The sequence below is a fragment of the Lepus europaeus genome, chromosome 11 (assembly GCF_033115175.1).
Source record: "Lepus europaeus isolate LE1 chromosome 11, mLepTim1.pri, whole genome shotgun sequence".
In the NCBI taxonomy this organism is placed as follows: Eukaryota; Metazoa; Chordata; class Mammalia; order Lagomorpha; family Leporidae; genus Lepus; species Lepus europaeus.
In genome coordinates, this window is record NC_084837.1 from 63797477 (window position 1) to 63813470 (window position 15994).

Consider the following 15994-nt stretch of genomic DNA (forward strand, 5'->3'; position numbering starts at 1 on the left):
GGTCAGCCTTAGCAGTAAGCCTGGCAGGTTTTAAACCTTGATTTATGAGAAGGTGTCTTTTTTCTTACATATTCAAAAAATACAGCCAGGATTTTGAGAAACATCCCATTCATTAAAAGTAGAATGTAACCACTTCAGCAGTTACTTGAAAAAGCAAACAAAATTTAAAAATTGGTTACTTGGCACCAGCATGATGATTAAACGAAAACTGGATCAATGAATTGTGTGCAGTATTATTTTTGGATTTTCACCTATCAACCACTTAAGTTTTCAGAGGACTCTCGGAGAATACATCTCACAACCTTTGTAAGTTAAACAGATTCCACTTTACTAGAACTATGGGCAGTTTCTCCTACCAGATCATGTGCTGAATCTTGAAATAAGCATAGTGTTGTTTACAGTATCTGCATTTCCTACATTTTTTTAAATTTTTTTTTTTTATTTTTGACAGGCAGAGTGGACAGTGAGAGAGAGAGACAGAGAGAAGGGTCTTCCTTTGCCGTTGGTTCACCCTCCAATGGCTGCCGCGGTAGGCGCGCTGCAGCCGGCACACCGCACTGATCCGATGGCAGGAGCCAGGTGCTTCTCCTGGTCTCCCATGGGGTGCAGGGCCCAAGGACTTGGGCCATCCTCCACTGCACTCCTGGGCCACAGCAGAGAGCTGGCCTGGAAGAGGGGCAACCGGGACAGGATCAGTGCCCCGACCAGGACTAGAACCCGGTGTGCCGGCGCCGCTAGGCGGAGGATTAGCCTATTGAGCCGCGGCGCCAGCCTTGCATTTCCTACATTTGTCTGGAGAAAGACAAATGCAGAGAGAAAGAGTACCAAAAGGGAATCTTCACTCTACAGTCTGTCCTATTTATGGTCCTCAGATTCCTCAATTAGAGATACCATGTGGGTTAAATGGCCTCTTTTGGGATGGGTGGTTGTAACCATTCATACCTTTGCATCAGATGTTTTAATGCTAAATTCACACTGTATTTCCGCAGCAGAAAAGTTTGTGTGAAGAAACCCCTAGACGCTTGCAGGAAGGCATTCTTGTATGAGGTGGGAAATTCTGAATGGGGCAGCTTCTGAGAAACAGCTTCTTGGGGTCAAGGAAGAGAAGAATGTTAAAAGAAGCTGTTTTCAAATTTGCCTAGGATCCTAGGATGTTCTTCCTAACAATGCTTGAATTGGAGGGGCCGCAGAACGATTTCAGAAATCTACAAATTTAATTTTAGCTTCACATTTTCTAGTCCAGATTATTCCATCACAGTTTGTCTCCATTTTGTTGTGTATATCCCCAGGAAGAACAAAACGAAAAGATGGTCTATGGGGCCGGAGCTGTGGCTTAGCGGGTAAAGCCACTGTGTGTAGTGCTGGCATCCCATATGGGTTCAAGTCCCGGCTGCTCCACTTCTGATCCAGCTCTCTGCTGTGGCCTGGGATATCAGTAGAAGATGGCCCAAGTTCTTGACCCCTGCACCTGTGTGGGAGACCTGGAAGAAGCTCCTGGCTCCTGGCTTCAGATCGGCGTAGCTGTGGCCGTTGTGGCCATGTGGAGAGTGAACTAGTGGATGGAAGACTGTCTCTGCCTATGCCTCTCTTTAACTCTGCCTTTCAAATAAATAAGCCTTTTAAAAAAATAAACCACACGAAAAGATGGTCCTTGCTAAATGAAGAGCAGGTCAGATTAGTCCTGTTGGATAAGCCACCTTCTGGCTCCTTCCTTCAGTCTCCTCATTCCCCTTCATGGTGTTTTGTCTTGTCACTTAGCGCCTGGTAGTTCTCAGTACTTGCTAATTCTTCAAAGGGAGTAAAACAAAGCAGTTGCCGAACACTGCCCAGAACTTGTGCTCTCCTGTTCTCTACTCTTTTTTTTGGCCTTTTTTCTGTCTCATTTTTTCCTGGCACGTTAGCTGCATAGAAGAACAGCTGGTAAGGAGTAGAGAAGGAGAAAGATAACTAAATTTTGATGTTTGGTTGAGAGAAATATTTTGTTGACTTAGTTCAGCAACTGCCAGACACATGGTAGATAGTAGTATTTTCTTTGTACATGCTAAATGTCTTGAAGAAACAAAAATGAGAAACAGGATCACACACTAAAGCTCTGTGCAAATTTGTCGTCTTGTTTTACTCTTATCAGGACATCTTTCGTCTTTATGTCAGGAAATTTAGTGGCAACTCTTCTTCCTTTGCAACGCTGCAGTGAGGCTTTCCTAGTGTTGTTCGGTCGTGGATACTGCAAACTCGACCACCCTTCTCTCAAACAAGGTCTTTGCTGCAAGGCTTCCCGAAGCTCTGGCGCTGTCCAAGCCCACGGCATTTTGGGAGAGGATGACCTCGGCTTCCTTCGCTGGGTTTGTGAAGCCAGGGGGTCTACGGAGCTCCTTGTGGGTGGGGCTGGGCGCGGCCGGGGCGGGGCCGGTGAGCAGCGCGAGGGAAAGCTTAGAACACACTGCTGAGAAAGGCCCGGCGGGCAGTGGTGTCACAGTTTTCTCGAAGGCTTCGAGTGCGAGGCTTGAGGAAACTGGGTGCCTTCCTCCTGCCTCTCCTTTCTAGACTCTGGAGGCTTCAGTAGACTGTTCTGTGTTGCAAGGACCCGGAAAGGCAGCGGCTTCAGCTCCGGGGGCGGGTCCCAAGGGTCTCGCCGCTGCTCCGGGGCCGTTCGGCCTCCTGGTGTTGGGGGAGGGGCGGGGGAGGTGCCGCTCGCGCCTCCTTTTGCGCCTGCGCGGCGGGCTCCGAGCGGGTGGCAGCGCGTGCGCGGTGACGTGGACGTCCGGTGCGCGCGCAGGCTCTTCAGCTGGAGCGGACACACGGTGTGCGAACCGAACGGAATAACCCGCCCCCAGCGGGATGTGAAGGACTCCGGGTGAGGCCGGCCACGCCCCGCACGGTAACTCTCGGGCCTGGGTGGAGGGCGTCGCTTTAGTACTGGCCCGATTGGAGTTTTTCGAGAGTTTGAAGCTCTTGTGTGTTTGAACGGCGTGAGCCGCGTTCCGCTGAGAGATCTTCGCACGCCCGGCCAGGCCAGGCCTTGCGCTGGGCTGCCTTTGGCGCGCGCCTATGGTCCCCCGAGCTAGGCTGCGCATGTCACCTCGCGCGCGTCCCCGGGTTTACTTCCGCGTCGCGCAGCCAACTAACTGGGAACATCGACGCCAGTGAGAGCGGCCACGAGGCGGGCGGGGTGAGAAGCGCTCATGGCGCGGCCCTGCCCTCGCGTGCGTGGGGTGCCGCACCGCATGGCGCGGTCCGCGTGACTCTTTGTGACCCAGCGCCGTAGCGCCAGGCTCCGGGTTGAGAGCCATGCGTGTGCGCTTTGCATTTCAAAGGTCGGGTCTCGCGGTTCCAAAACTCAGAGGGAAACAGTGCCGACGTCGCTTTTCTGAGGAGCTGACTGCAGCGTTTTGACACCTGTACCCACATCTCTTCTAGCATGTAATTTCCAGTCAAATCGAGGCGAGACCACCAGTTTTAATACGGGAGGGCGAGGGAGTGAGCTGGTTAGGAGTGGGAACTTTGTAAACAAAGGACCTGTGATTCGTAAGTGCAGAAGCGGGGGCGGGGAAAACAGGTGGGAAGAGCAGGTGTTATTTTTTTTTTTTTCCTTGTGGAGCATTCTTTCGCTAGTTTTGTTTATGGGGCGTCCCGTTTCTGTTAAATTGTGGAGTAGGTCTGCGAATTTAATCTAACTTCCCTGAGCCCCAGCACCCGAAGTTGAGAAATCTTATGTGTGTGGACGGAGAAGTTAGGGTTTATTCCAAACGGGGTCGAGAGTAGAAAATGTCGTGTTTTGTTTCGGATTTTTGCCTTGTCCCTGGAGCCCTGAGGTTGCGTCTGTCTTCTGGCAGGGGTGTTAACTGGGAGCGGTGAAAGAGGGTGGAGGGAGGGGTTACTGATGGCCGAGCCCGAGAAGTCTAAGTGCTCTCCCGTGGGAAGACCACGCTGCTGGCGCTCGCGTCGCCGAAGCAGACACGTGGATCGCCAGGCGTCCCTAGCCCACCCGCGCGCTGCCCGTTTGTGTTCCAGAGCTCGACAGGTTTGCGCTGCGGAGTCGCGGGTACGCTGCCTGCTCCGTTCCTTCGGGGCACGACGCTGCGGCTGGGCTGCGGGGAAGGTGCCTCGGGGCGACGTGACGGCTGCCGGGAAAACTGGCCGGGGCGGGCCTGGCGGCGGGCTCTTGTCTCCACGGTAACGGAATGCGGCGGCGTCCCGCCGTGTGGTCGCCGGGTTCCGGCCGGCCGCACGTGACCTGTCGGGGCTCCTCTTCCCCGGAAGAGCTTTCCTTGCGGCGTTGTTTCACGTGGCTGTTGGCTAGCGGGCCTCTGCAGTTGAAAAGCGGCGATTGTAGGCCCAAGGAGGTCGACGGCGACTACTGCCTGGAGGCCCTTTCACTCCTGGGGGGTATAGGGTCGACATTCAGTGCTCCTGACACCCACTAGGGTTCTTTTTCCGGGAGTTGTGTGGTTTAGTGGGGTGGAGTCCACTTAAAACAGGAGCCAAAGACTTTAGAAAATTGAGTGCCCTGGTTATCTTGGCATACTTTCTCCAAATTTTAGTTTTTCAAATTCTCAAACAACTGTTAGGGATATTAGAGCTTGCTTGCCCAGAGTTGTAGTTACAGGTTCATTCCTACAAACAGAAAATGCCCCTGAAGCCAGCAGTAACGACGCATGGTATCTGGGAAAAGGGGGGCAGCAGCATCTTAGGCAAGTGCAGTTCTGTGCCTTGAGACCTCAAATGTTTCAGATATTTTAAATTTCCTCCGTAACTTGGGACAGTAAAATGCCCACGATATTGTTGGGTCCAAAAAAAAAAAAATGGTTGTTAATGTGCAGATATCATTTGTTTAGTTAGTAAAATTAACTATGGTTAAGAGATTAAGAGAGAGTAAAGACAGTAAATGGCTATTTTCCTGGTTTTGGCGCCATTTGTTGTCATACTTTCTGATTGCTTATTCCTGCTCTCTTTAAATTCAGTAAAATTTAAAATTTCTAGACTGAGAGCATATTGGTAAATGCTGAAATTCAAGTTAACCTACTCTTTTAAAAGTTGTGTTTCAAAAACGTAATTTCCTGTAGTGAAGAATTTTTGTGTTGAGGAAGGAAAATCTTTGTGCCTGTCATGCAGTATTATATTATGTGAAAGTTTGTGGTTATTTTTAGCAAATTGAGAAACATTTAGAGTGTGTTGACCAGCATTTGGATATTTGTGTTTTTAAAGTAATGTTACTGATTTGGAATTTTGACTGCTTGTACAGCTGAAAATTTTTTTTGACACAGTATGTAAGTTATTTTAGTATATAGTTTGTCAGTTGAACGAGGTCATAAGTTTAGCAGTTAAAGATTTCTTAAAGAGGGAGGGTCTCACTGAGGAATACATTTGGAATAGAGACTCCCAAATGTAGACTGTCCATGGAAGTTAACACATTACTTACTTGAGAATATTTTCTGTGAAAACTTGTTTGTGTGTCTATTCTGATATAACACATCTGGCTGTTACCAAGAGTATTTTTTCTTCCACAGCTAAACTTACTGTCTCTACTGTGTATTATATTTTATTTAGATAAATGTTTGGTGTTGTAAAGTTGAACAGAAATTTTTTGAATGCTCATTTGTATATGTACCCAACTGTGTTCTTCATTAAAGCTTTTAGACAGCCAGATACAGAGTATTTTTAGAATCTTGCTGGAAGGAGATATATTTCTTCATGGATGTCTATCATTATAGTATGTTTGATTTTTGCAGTTGGCTTAATGATTTAGTGGGTCTTTGTGTCTGAAACAAATGAATATCCTCAGTTAGCCACTCTTTGAGTAGAAGATCCAGTACACAAGCCCCAAGGCATAGGCATATGCTTTTGGTGAAGTGGAATCTGTGTTTAGATTGGTGTGGAATAAGAACTCAATTTCTTGTTCTATCTTGAGTTATGACTCAAGATAGAGATGATTTTGATCTTACATTAGATCTTGTGATTTTATGCATTTTGATCTACTCAAAGAGTAACTTGATTGGTTCAGTTTTAAAAGACCTTATACAAATCATGTCTGAAAGTTGTTTTTCATATCTTCACATAAATTTTAACTTTTTATTAGATAACGGTGTACAAAGTTGACCCTTCTGCAGATTTGACTTTCCTGCATTAAATTTTTTTTAGGCAAAAGGAATAATTGAAATATGTAGATATGAAGTTAATGTAAAATTCACTTCAGCCGGCGCCGCGGCTCACTAGGCTAATCCTCCGCCTTGCGGCGCCTGCACACCGGGTTCTAGTCCCGGTCGGGGCACCGATCCTGTCCCGGTTGCCCCTCTTCCAGGCCAGCTCTCTGCTGTGGCCAGGGAGTGCAGTGGAGGATGGCCCAAGTGCTTGGGCCCTGCACCCCATGGGAGACCAGGAGAAGCACCTGGCTCCTGCCATCGGATCAGCGCAGTGTGCTGGCCGCAGCGCACCTACCACGGCGGCCATTGGAGGGTGAACCAACGGCAAAAGGAAGACCTTTCTCTCTCTCTCTCACTGTCCACTCTGCCTGTCAAAAATTAAAAAAAAAAAAAAAATCACTTCAAATGCAGTGTATAATTGTTTGCCAAACTGAATTTCTGACAGTTGGACCTTTGATATTTTATAGATTAATTTTTAAAAGATAGTGATTTAAAAAAAATTGACTAAAAACTTTTCTGTCCTAGTTTACCTATAATGATTATAGAAGATAATGTTCAAAAAATTCTGAGCCTTTTCATATATTTTATAGGTTTGGGATAACTAAAAATTTTCATGCAAAAGTTTATCATCAGAAGGGTCTAATTTTTTTTTTTTTAAGATTTGTTTATTTATTCGAAAGGCAGAGTTAGAGAGAGGGAGAGAGGTCTTCCATCTGCTGGGTCACTGTCCAAATAGCCCCAACAGCCGGAGCTGGGCAGTTCCGAAGTCAGGAGCCAGGGACTTCTTCCAGGTCTTGCGTGTGGGTGCAGGGGCCCAAGCACTTGGGCTGTCTTCTGCTGCTTTCCCAGGCCATAGTGAAGAGTGAATTCAGAAATGGAGCAACTGGGATTTGAACCGGTGCCCATATGTGATGCTGGCACTGCAGGCAGCGGCTTTACTGGCTATGTGACAGCACTGACCCTGGGTCTAATTCCTCTTAATTTGCCAATTCTTAGTTGTATTTAAGTGCCTTTAAGAGTGTTTTGTGTACCAGCTCACAAAAATAGATGGGATATTTTTCTTTAAATATTTACTTATTTGTTTGAAAGGCAGCATTACAAGGAGCGGGATAGACAGACCTTTCATCTGCTGGTTCATTCCCCTAATGGCTGCAACAGCTGGGACTGTGGTATACTGAAGCTAATTCCTAGAACTCCCACCCAGGTCTTTCACACACGTAGATGGCAAAGTCCCAGATACTTTGGGTATCTGCTGCTGCTTTCCCAGGAGTATTAGCAGGGAGTTGGGTCAGAAGTGGAGCAGCCAGGTCATGAATTCATTTGGGATGGTGGCATTGCCGGCTTAACCCACTGAGCCACAATGCTGGCCTCTAAATGGTGATTTGTGACACAACTTTAAACTTTATGGATAAAAGAAATATAACAATTTGAATTGTTTGAATTATATCCTATTGTAAAGGCATACTCTTTTGTGAGTTCTGTATTCTTTGTTATTTTATAAAGTCACTTTATATGTGACTTCTCTAAGTTTCATTTTGTTTTGTCAATCTCTGATAGATGTTGCCTAAGCAAGTGAATTTTAGAAAAACCAACCAACCAACTTTATGGATAAAAGCTGGAGACAGCTTTTGAAAATAATCACCCTGAATCTTGGCTATCTTTTAAAAATAAACTCCAGATCAGAAGAGAGAATTTTCCCCCAACTTTTCTGGATATTAGTGCCTACTGTTAGGTTTTTATTTTTCTCTGTTCATAATGGGAAGCAATACTCAAAGCTTTTTGAAGTCTTGACTTAGGAAAAACTTTTAAAAAATGTATTTGAAAGTCAGACATAGAAATAGACAGAAATCTCTTATCCTGGTTCACTGACCACAGCTGGAGCATTTACTCAGTCCTGTTCACCTGTGTGGATAGCAGGGATCTAACCACTTGAACCATTACCTATCCTCTTCCAGGGTGCATCCTAGTAGGAAGGTGGAGTTTGGTATGGAGCTGTGACATGAACCCAGCCACTCCTATATGGAATGCAGATGTCTCCACATCCTAATCACTGCACCAAAGCTCTATCTCTGAATTATTTGACTTTTAAATGTCCAAATAGCCTCAGACTAACAAATATTTTAGTTTTGGATGTTTTTTGGTGGTGCGGCAAATCCTGTAAGAAGAGGCAAAAATCAGGGGCCTGTGCTGTCGTGTAGTAGGTAAAGCTGTCACCTGCAGTGCCGGCAGCCCATATGGGCCCTAGTTCAAGTCCCAGCTGCTCCACTTCTGATACAGCTCTCTGCTCTATCCTGGAAAAGCAGTGGAGGATGGTTCAGGTCCTTAGGCCCTTGTACCCATGTTGGGAGACCCTGGAGAGGCTCCTGGTTTTGGATCAGCCCAGCTCTGGTCGTTGTTACCATTTGGAGAGTGAGCCAGTGAATCGAAAACTTTCTCTCTCTCTCTCTCCTTCTCTCTCTGCCTCTGCAACTTCACCTTTCAAATAAATAAATCTTTAAAAAAAAGAGGTACAAGTCAGAAATAGCAGCTTTTTTTGTTGCTTGTTAGTAGCTTTGATGGATTGTAAAATTAGAGTTTTCAATTAAAATGAAGAAGACTAGTAAGTGGCTGTATTTGCCTGATTATAAAATTACCCACCTACTTAAACAGAAGTAGTGATGTAACATCATCTTTATGTGGAAATAATTAGAGGTGATAGCTTTAGTTTATCATAATCAGTTAAGTTAAATTTAATAGTCTGGGGCTGGTGCTGTGGCATAGTAGGCTAAGCCTCCACTTGTGGCACCAGCATCGCATATGGACACCGGTTCCTGTCCCGGGTGCTCCTCTTCTGATCCAGCTCTCTGCTTGGGGCCTGGGAAAGCAGTAGAAGATGGCCCAAGTGGTTGGCTTCTGCACCCGTCTGGGAGAGCTGGAAGAAGCTCCTGGCTCCTGGCTTTGGCTCAATCTAGCTCCAGCTGTTGTGGCCATTTGGGGAGTAAACCAGCAGATGGAAGACCTTTCTGTGACTCACTCACTCTGTAATTCTACCTCTCAAATAAATAAAATCTTAAAAAAAAAAAAATGAACACTCTGAGGTTTCTTTATAACTTTTTTTTTTTTTGACAGGCAGAGTGGACAGTGAGAGAGAGACAGAGAGAAAGGTCTTCCTTTTGCCGTTGGTTCACCCTCCAATGGCCGCCGCGGTAGCGCGCTGCGGCCGGCGCACCGCGCTGTTCCGATGGCAGGAGCCAGGTGCTTCTCCTGGTCTCCCATGGGGTGCAGGGCCCAAGGACTTGGGCCATCCTCCACTGCACTCCCTGGCCACAGCAGAGAGCTGGCCTGGAAGAGGGGCAACCGGGACAGGATCGGTGCCCCAACCGGGACTAGAACCCGGTGTGCCGGCGCCGCAAGGCGGAGGATTAGCCTGTTGAGCCACGGCGCCGGCCTCTTTATAACTTTTGAGATACAATTCATATAACATAAAATATAAAATTAATGACTTAAAGCATACACTAAAGAGAAATCCCATAGCCATTAGCACTTAGTTGCAATTATCCCTGTCCTTTCCTGGCAACCAGTAATCTTTCTGTCTCTGTTGATTTGCCTGTCTTGGGTATTTTATGTAAATGGAATTATACTATTTACAGCCTTTGTCTTTATAGCCTTTAAGAATTAACTAGTTTATTTTAACTTTGTGAATAGGCTGTATGTTGGTAGGGCACATAAGTTAGAAATTGTCAAAGGTTATGTAAGTTTTCCAGGCCACTCAGTTTTTCATGGATATAATCAATACTGATGATTCCTTTTCTGTCTTTACAGCACTAGTTCATATTGTACAAATATGTACTTATTCTTTTCTTCCTTTGGCTTAAAAAGTTAAAAGGTATGGTTGATAAGATCTACAACTCTTGATTATTTTATCCTTAATGGGTCTTACAGATAGTATTTGTATGCATCCCTAAGTTGATCAGTCTCTTTTATGGCTGCAAAGTATTGCACTCTATGGATATACCATCATTTGTTTCATCAGTTTCTATTGATGGGGTGTTTTGCTTGTAAATGAGAATATAGGGGATGGGCTTACATACATTATACATTGTAGGTATATGTGTATTTAGAATAAAGTCCTAGAATAACTGCTGTGTCATAGGATATATGCCTTTTTACTTTTGGTATTTTTAAGTTGTTTTCTATTACAGAGCCTGGCATTTTGTGTTCCCATCAGCTGATTTGGTGAGGATGCTCCTTGACTTATACCCTTTTCAATACCTGCCAAGCTTTGGCTTTTGCCAGCCCAAGTAAAAATTAGTGTTCCAGAATGCTTTTAAATTTTTAAAAAATTTATTGTATTTAAAAGGCAGAGAGAAAATCTCCTGTCTGCTGGTTTACTCCCCAAACGTACGCGACAACTGTGGCTGGGCAAGGCTGATGCTGGGAGTTGGGAAATCAGTGATGGTCTCCCACATGGGTGCAGGGGCCTAAATATTTGGGCCATTTTCTTCTGCTTTCCCAGATGCACTAGCAAGCAGCTGGATCTGAAGTGGAGCAACTAGGACTCAAACTGGTGGCCATATGGGATGCTGGCACTGCAGGAACTTGAACTAGCACCCAAATGGGATGCCAGTGTTGCAGGCAATGGCTTAACCCGCTGTGCCACAATGCTGACCCCTGATAGTTTTAATTTGCATTTCTATTATGAAATTCTGTCCATTTTGATACCCATTTACTCTTCTTATTCTTTGCCCATTTTTCTGTTATTTGATCACATTGATTCGTAGGAACCTTTTTTATGATACACAAGGAGTTCTTTATGAGCTGGAAAATACCTTTTGTTAGTAATTTGCTCTTCTTGTTTTGCTTGGATAGATTTTTAAATTTTTTGCCAGACTTAAAACATTTGTATGATGTTGAATTTATAAAAAATTGTTGTCTTATTGACTTAAGGTTTTATGTCTAATCAAACAGCTTTTGTCAGGATTTTTTTAAGAATTAAATCTATCTGGAATTTTTTTAAAAATGTAAAGTCCATTTTTTTTACAGTATGTTACAGTGATTTGTTGTGGAACAAGTTAATATAGTTTATTTTGGTTTTGAGATTTATTTGTTTATTTGAAAGACAAGATTACAGAGAGAGAGAGATAGATCGATCTTTGATCTACTAGTTCACTCCCCAAATGGTTGCGCCTGCTGGAGCTAGGCCGATCCAAAGCCAGAAGCCAGGAGCTTCTTCTGGGTCTCCCATGTGGGTGCAGGGGCCCAAGGACTTGGACCATTCTCCGCTGGTTTCCCAGGAGCATTAGCAGGGAGCTGGATCAGAAGTGCAGCAGCTGGGATGGAAACTGGTGCCCATATGGGATGTTGGCACTGCAGGTGGTGGCTTTACCTGCTAAGCCACAGTGCTGGTGCCAAGTTAATACAGTTTTTTATGTATTTATAAAGCTATATAAACAGCTAATTCTGTACATTTGTCTCTTTGGAATGGCAAAGGAAATTTACTTGCTCATTTTAGAACTTGCTGTGTGAAGCAATCTCCTGGCAAATCAATTTATAAAGTGTTGGGATCTTTTGAAAATGCAAAGAGTATTGTAATTTATTCCCTTATGTATGATTTTTGTCTAACTTTTCTTATCTATTTTTTTAAAAGATTTATTTATTTGAAAGTTACAGAGAGGCAGAGGCGGGGGTTGGGGGAGAGAGAGAGAGGTCTTCTGTTTGCTGGTTCACTCAACAAATGGCTGCAACGGCTGGAGCTGGGTCGATCCAAAACCAGGAGTTCAGAGCTTCTTCTGGGTCTCCCACTCAGTTGCAGGGACCCAAGGACTTGAGCCATCTTCTATTGCTTTTCTAGGCTGGATCAGAGAGCTGGATCAGAAGTGGAGTAGCCAGGACTCTAAACTGGTACTCACTCATATGGGATGCTGGTACTGCAGGCAGCAGCTTTACCTGCTACACCACAGCTCCAGCCCCTTGTCTAGCTTTTCGGAAGTGAATATTTTTGTTTATTTTTAGTCAGATTATGGGATTTATAGTGAATTCTTGGAAAGCTGGGACATATAAATAACTTTAATTAAAATGATCATTTAAAAAGATACTTCAGAATGAATATCCTTACAATGATTAAAATGAAGGGTATAAGCAAATAAGCAGTCTAGAAAAATTTAGTAATATTTTGGGGTTGACATAATCAGTGTGTATTTTTGTTCACAAAATAAATGTTCACTTGATTAAAGAATTTTTTTTTATTTTTTGTTTGTTTTTTAGGATGCAAAGGCTGTTGTAACTGTGTTGATTGCAGTTTACTTACTACTGAGTTTCTCATTGCAATCATGGAGGAGAAACAGCAGATTATATTGGCTAATCAAGATGGTGGGACAGTAGCAGGAGCAGCACCTACCTTTTTTGTCATCCTGAAACAGCCAGGAAATGGCAAGACTGATCAAGGAATTTTGGTTACTAATCGGGATGCCTGTGCTTTGGCTAGTAGGGTGTCATCACCAGGAAAATCTAAAGGGAAGATTTGCCTTCCAGCTGATTGTACTGTGGGAAGAATCACTGTCACTCTTGACAACAATAGTATGTGGAATGAGTTCCATAATCGAAGCACAGAGATGATTCTGACCAAGCAGGGAAGACGCATGTTTCCTTACTGTCGTTACTGGATAACGGGTTTAGATTCAAATTTGAAGTATATCCTTGTCATGGATATATCTCCTGTGGATAACCATCGTTATAAGTGGAATGGTCGTTGGTGGGAACCTAGTGGAAAGGCTGAACCCCATGTTTTGGGGAGGGTTTTTATTCATCCAGAATCTCCCTCCACAGGTCATTATTGGATGCATCAACCTGTATCTTTTTATAAACTCAAACTTACCAACAATACACTGGACCAAGAAGGGCATATCATCTTGCACTCTATGCATCGCTACTTGCCAAGACTTCATCTGGTACCTGCAGAAAAGGCTACAGAGGTGATACAACTGAATGGTCCTGGTGTCCACACTTTTACCTTCCCACAGACTGAATTCTTCGCAGTAACAGCATATCAGAACATTCAGATTACCCAGTTGAAAATAGATTACAATCCGTTTGCCAAAGGCTTTCGCGATGATGGGCTGAATAGTAAACCCCAGAGAGATGGAAAACAAAAGAACAGTTCTGACCAGGAAGGGAATAGTGTTTCCAGTTCTCCTGGTCATCGGGCCCGTCTTACGGAAGGTGAGGTTCCAGAGGTACAGCCAAGTGATTTGGATCCTTTGTCAAGGAGTCATGAAACATCAGGCAAAAGTTTGGAAAAGCCTTCCCTTAATATAAAACAAGACTTTGTTGGTTTCATGGAAACCGATTCAGCACTTGAAGTTTCTCAATTGAAGCAAGAGGTTTCTGAAAGGTAGGTAATAGTTTTTCTATTCTGAGATAGGAAAGGAAGATTGAGATGGGTTGAGTTTGAGATTTAACACATTGATTCTTTGGAATGGTATAGATACTGATAAATGTAAGCCACTATAAAATATATCACAGTTACTTTAAAAAAAAAAAAAGATTTTTTCATTTATTTGAAGGGCAGAGTTATACAGGCAGAGGCAGAGAGAGAGCTCTTCCATCCACCAGCTTACTCCCCAAATGGCCGCAGTGGCCGGAGCTGGGCTGATCTGAATCCTCCTCCGGGTCTCCCAAGCAGGTACTGGGGCCCAAGGACCTGGGCCATCCTCTACTGCTCTCCCAGGCCACAGCAGAGAGCTGGATTGGAAGTGGAGCAGGAGGGCCTCAAACCGGCACCCATGTGGGATGCTGGCACTGTAGGCGCTGGCTTTTACCCGCCACACTGCAGCTCTGGTGCATCATCTCTTGCCTTGAAATTGGATTAGAAGTGAGACTGAGATTCAAACCCTGTCACTCAGAAATAGCATATGGGTCTCCCAAGTGGCATCTTAACCACTGCTCCAAATGCCTCCCCTAAATTTATTTGTTTGAGAGGTAGAGGACCGGGGTGGGGGTGGGGCAGGGGGAGAGCTTATGAATGAATGAATGAAGAATGAGAGAATGAGAATGAAAGTGCACTCCCATCCATTGGTTCACTCCCCAGAGGCCCACAGTAGCCTGTGGTTAAAGCTAAAGGCTGGGAACTCAGTCCAGGTCTCCCATATTACTTGAGCCATTTACTGCTTGAGCCATCACTGCTGCCTTCCAGGGTTTGCATTAGCAGTAAGGTGGAATCAAGAGTTGGAACTGCAGTTCCTCAGTTACTCCAGTTTGGGGCATGAGTGCTTTTAACTGCTAGGCTGAATGCCTGCCAGAATGGAGATGTTTTATTAATTTATATTTAAAATGTTTCTTTGTAACTTACGCAGACCACACATGATTGAGAAGGGAAAGAAAAATAACCCCAGTCTGAAACAAAACTTATCCAGAGGAGCCACAAAATGGATTCAGAGTAAACTTACTTAAATATACCATTTATGAATTTACTGCCCAACTGGAAAGCAAGCTGCAGATTATTACGCTTTTTAAAAAGGATTTGTTTATTTATATGAAAGGCAGAGTTAGCAGGAGTTGGGGGAAGAGAGAGATCAAGAGACATAGACATTGAGAGAGATCTTTCATCAGCTGGATCACTCCCCAAATGGCCTGATTCAGGCTGAATGAAGCCAGGAGCCTGGAATTCCATCCAGGTCTCCCAGGTGGATGGTAGGGGTCCAGGCACTTGGGCTGTCTTCTGCTGCTTTTGCAGGTGTGTTAGCAGGAAGCTGGGTCTGAAGTGGAGCAGCCAGTGCTTGAACCAGTGCTGACATGGGATGCTGGTGTCACAGGCTTCAGCTTAAACCAGCTGCTCTCCAGTGCAAGATCACTACCTATTGAAACAAGATGTACTCCTCCCTTTCCCTCTCCTTCCTTCCTTTTAAATATATTCCGCATAACTGACCCTTTTTGAACCTTTGACCAACAGTCCCATTTCCCCTATCTCCTGGCAACTATCTACTCTAATCTTTTTTTAAAAAAATTATTTGAGAGTCAGAGGAAGAGGGGGGAGAGGGTGTAAGAATGCATCCCCATCTGTTGGTTCACTCCCCAGATGCCCACCAAAGCTAGAGCTGGGAACTCAGTCTAGATCTCCCATGTAGGTGCATTAGCAGGAAGCTTCAATCTGGAGCCAAAGCTGGCTATTGAACCTGGGCACTCTTAATGTAGGATGCTGGTGTCTTAATTGATATCTTAATTGCTAGACTAAATGCCAGTGCTCAAGATCTATTTGCAATTAACTTTATACACATACAATTAACTCTATACTAAGTAAAGATTTCAACAAATTGTGTGGGGAAAAAAACTTGTTCCTCAACAGTTGAGACAAGGGCTGTTCAAGTCATTGCTTCTCAAAGTGTTAATTTCACTTATATAGATTACTTTTTAGGTACTCTGTTAGTTATCACAGGTCAGAGAGAACATACGTTATTTTTCCTTGTGGGAGTGGCTTATTTCACTAAGTATGATGTTTTCCAGTTTGACCCATTTTGTTGGAAACGACAGGATTTAATTTTTCCTTACCTCTGTATAGTAGTCCATGGTAAACATATCCCATAATTTCTTTATCCAGTCTTCAGTTGAATGGGCATTTGGGTTAATTCCATATTTTAGCTATTGTGAATTGAGCTGCAGCTACCAATCATTTGAATTGGAAATGTCTACATTGGTTTTGCCCCTGTCCACAAATCCAGTAAGTCATTCTGCTATTGATGTCCATTGAGATTTTCTTTTTTTTTTTTTTAACAAATGAAACTAATTTTTAAAATAAAGATTTGTTTCTTTGAAAGTCATAGTTACAGAGAGAGAGGGAGAGAGACAGAGAGATCTTATATCTTCTGGTTCACTCCCCAAAT

General features: G+C 44.2%; 1 protein-coding gene across 22 annotated transcripts in view; it reads left to right on the plus strand.

Annotated features, from left to right (window-relative positions):
- The window catches only part of MGA (MAX dimerization protein MGA), a 155267-nt gene that overhangs the window by 56219 nt on the left and 83054 nt on the right, over positions 1 to 15994 (plus strand). For 20 of the 22 annotated variants that reach the window (XR_009867306.1, XM_062205680.1, XM_062205687.1 and 17 more), the window contains exons 1-2: positions 2765 to 2878; positions 12384 to 13509. Coding sequence is in view for 21 of the 22 variants with exons in the window: in XM_062205680.1 (XP_062061664.1) it covers positions 12449 to 13509 (1061 nt within the window). In the remaining variant the exon portion in view is untranslated. Of the gene's footprint in view, positions 1 to 2764; positions 2879 to 12383; positions 13510 to 15994 lie in introns of those variants that run through there. The other 2 variants (XM_062205681.1, XM_062205682.1) reach the window with 2 other exon arrangements.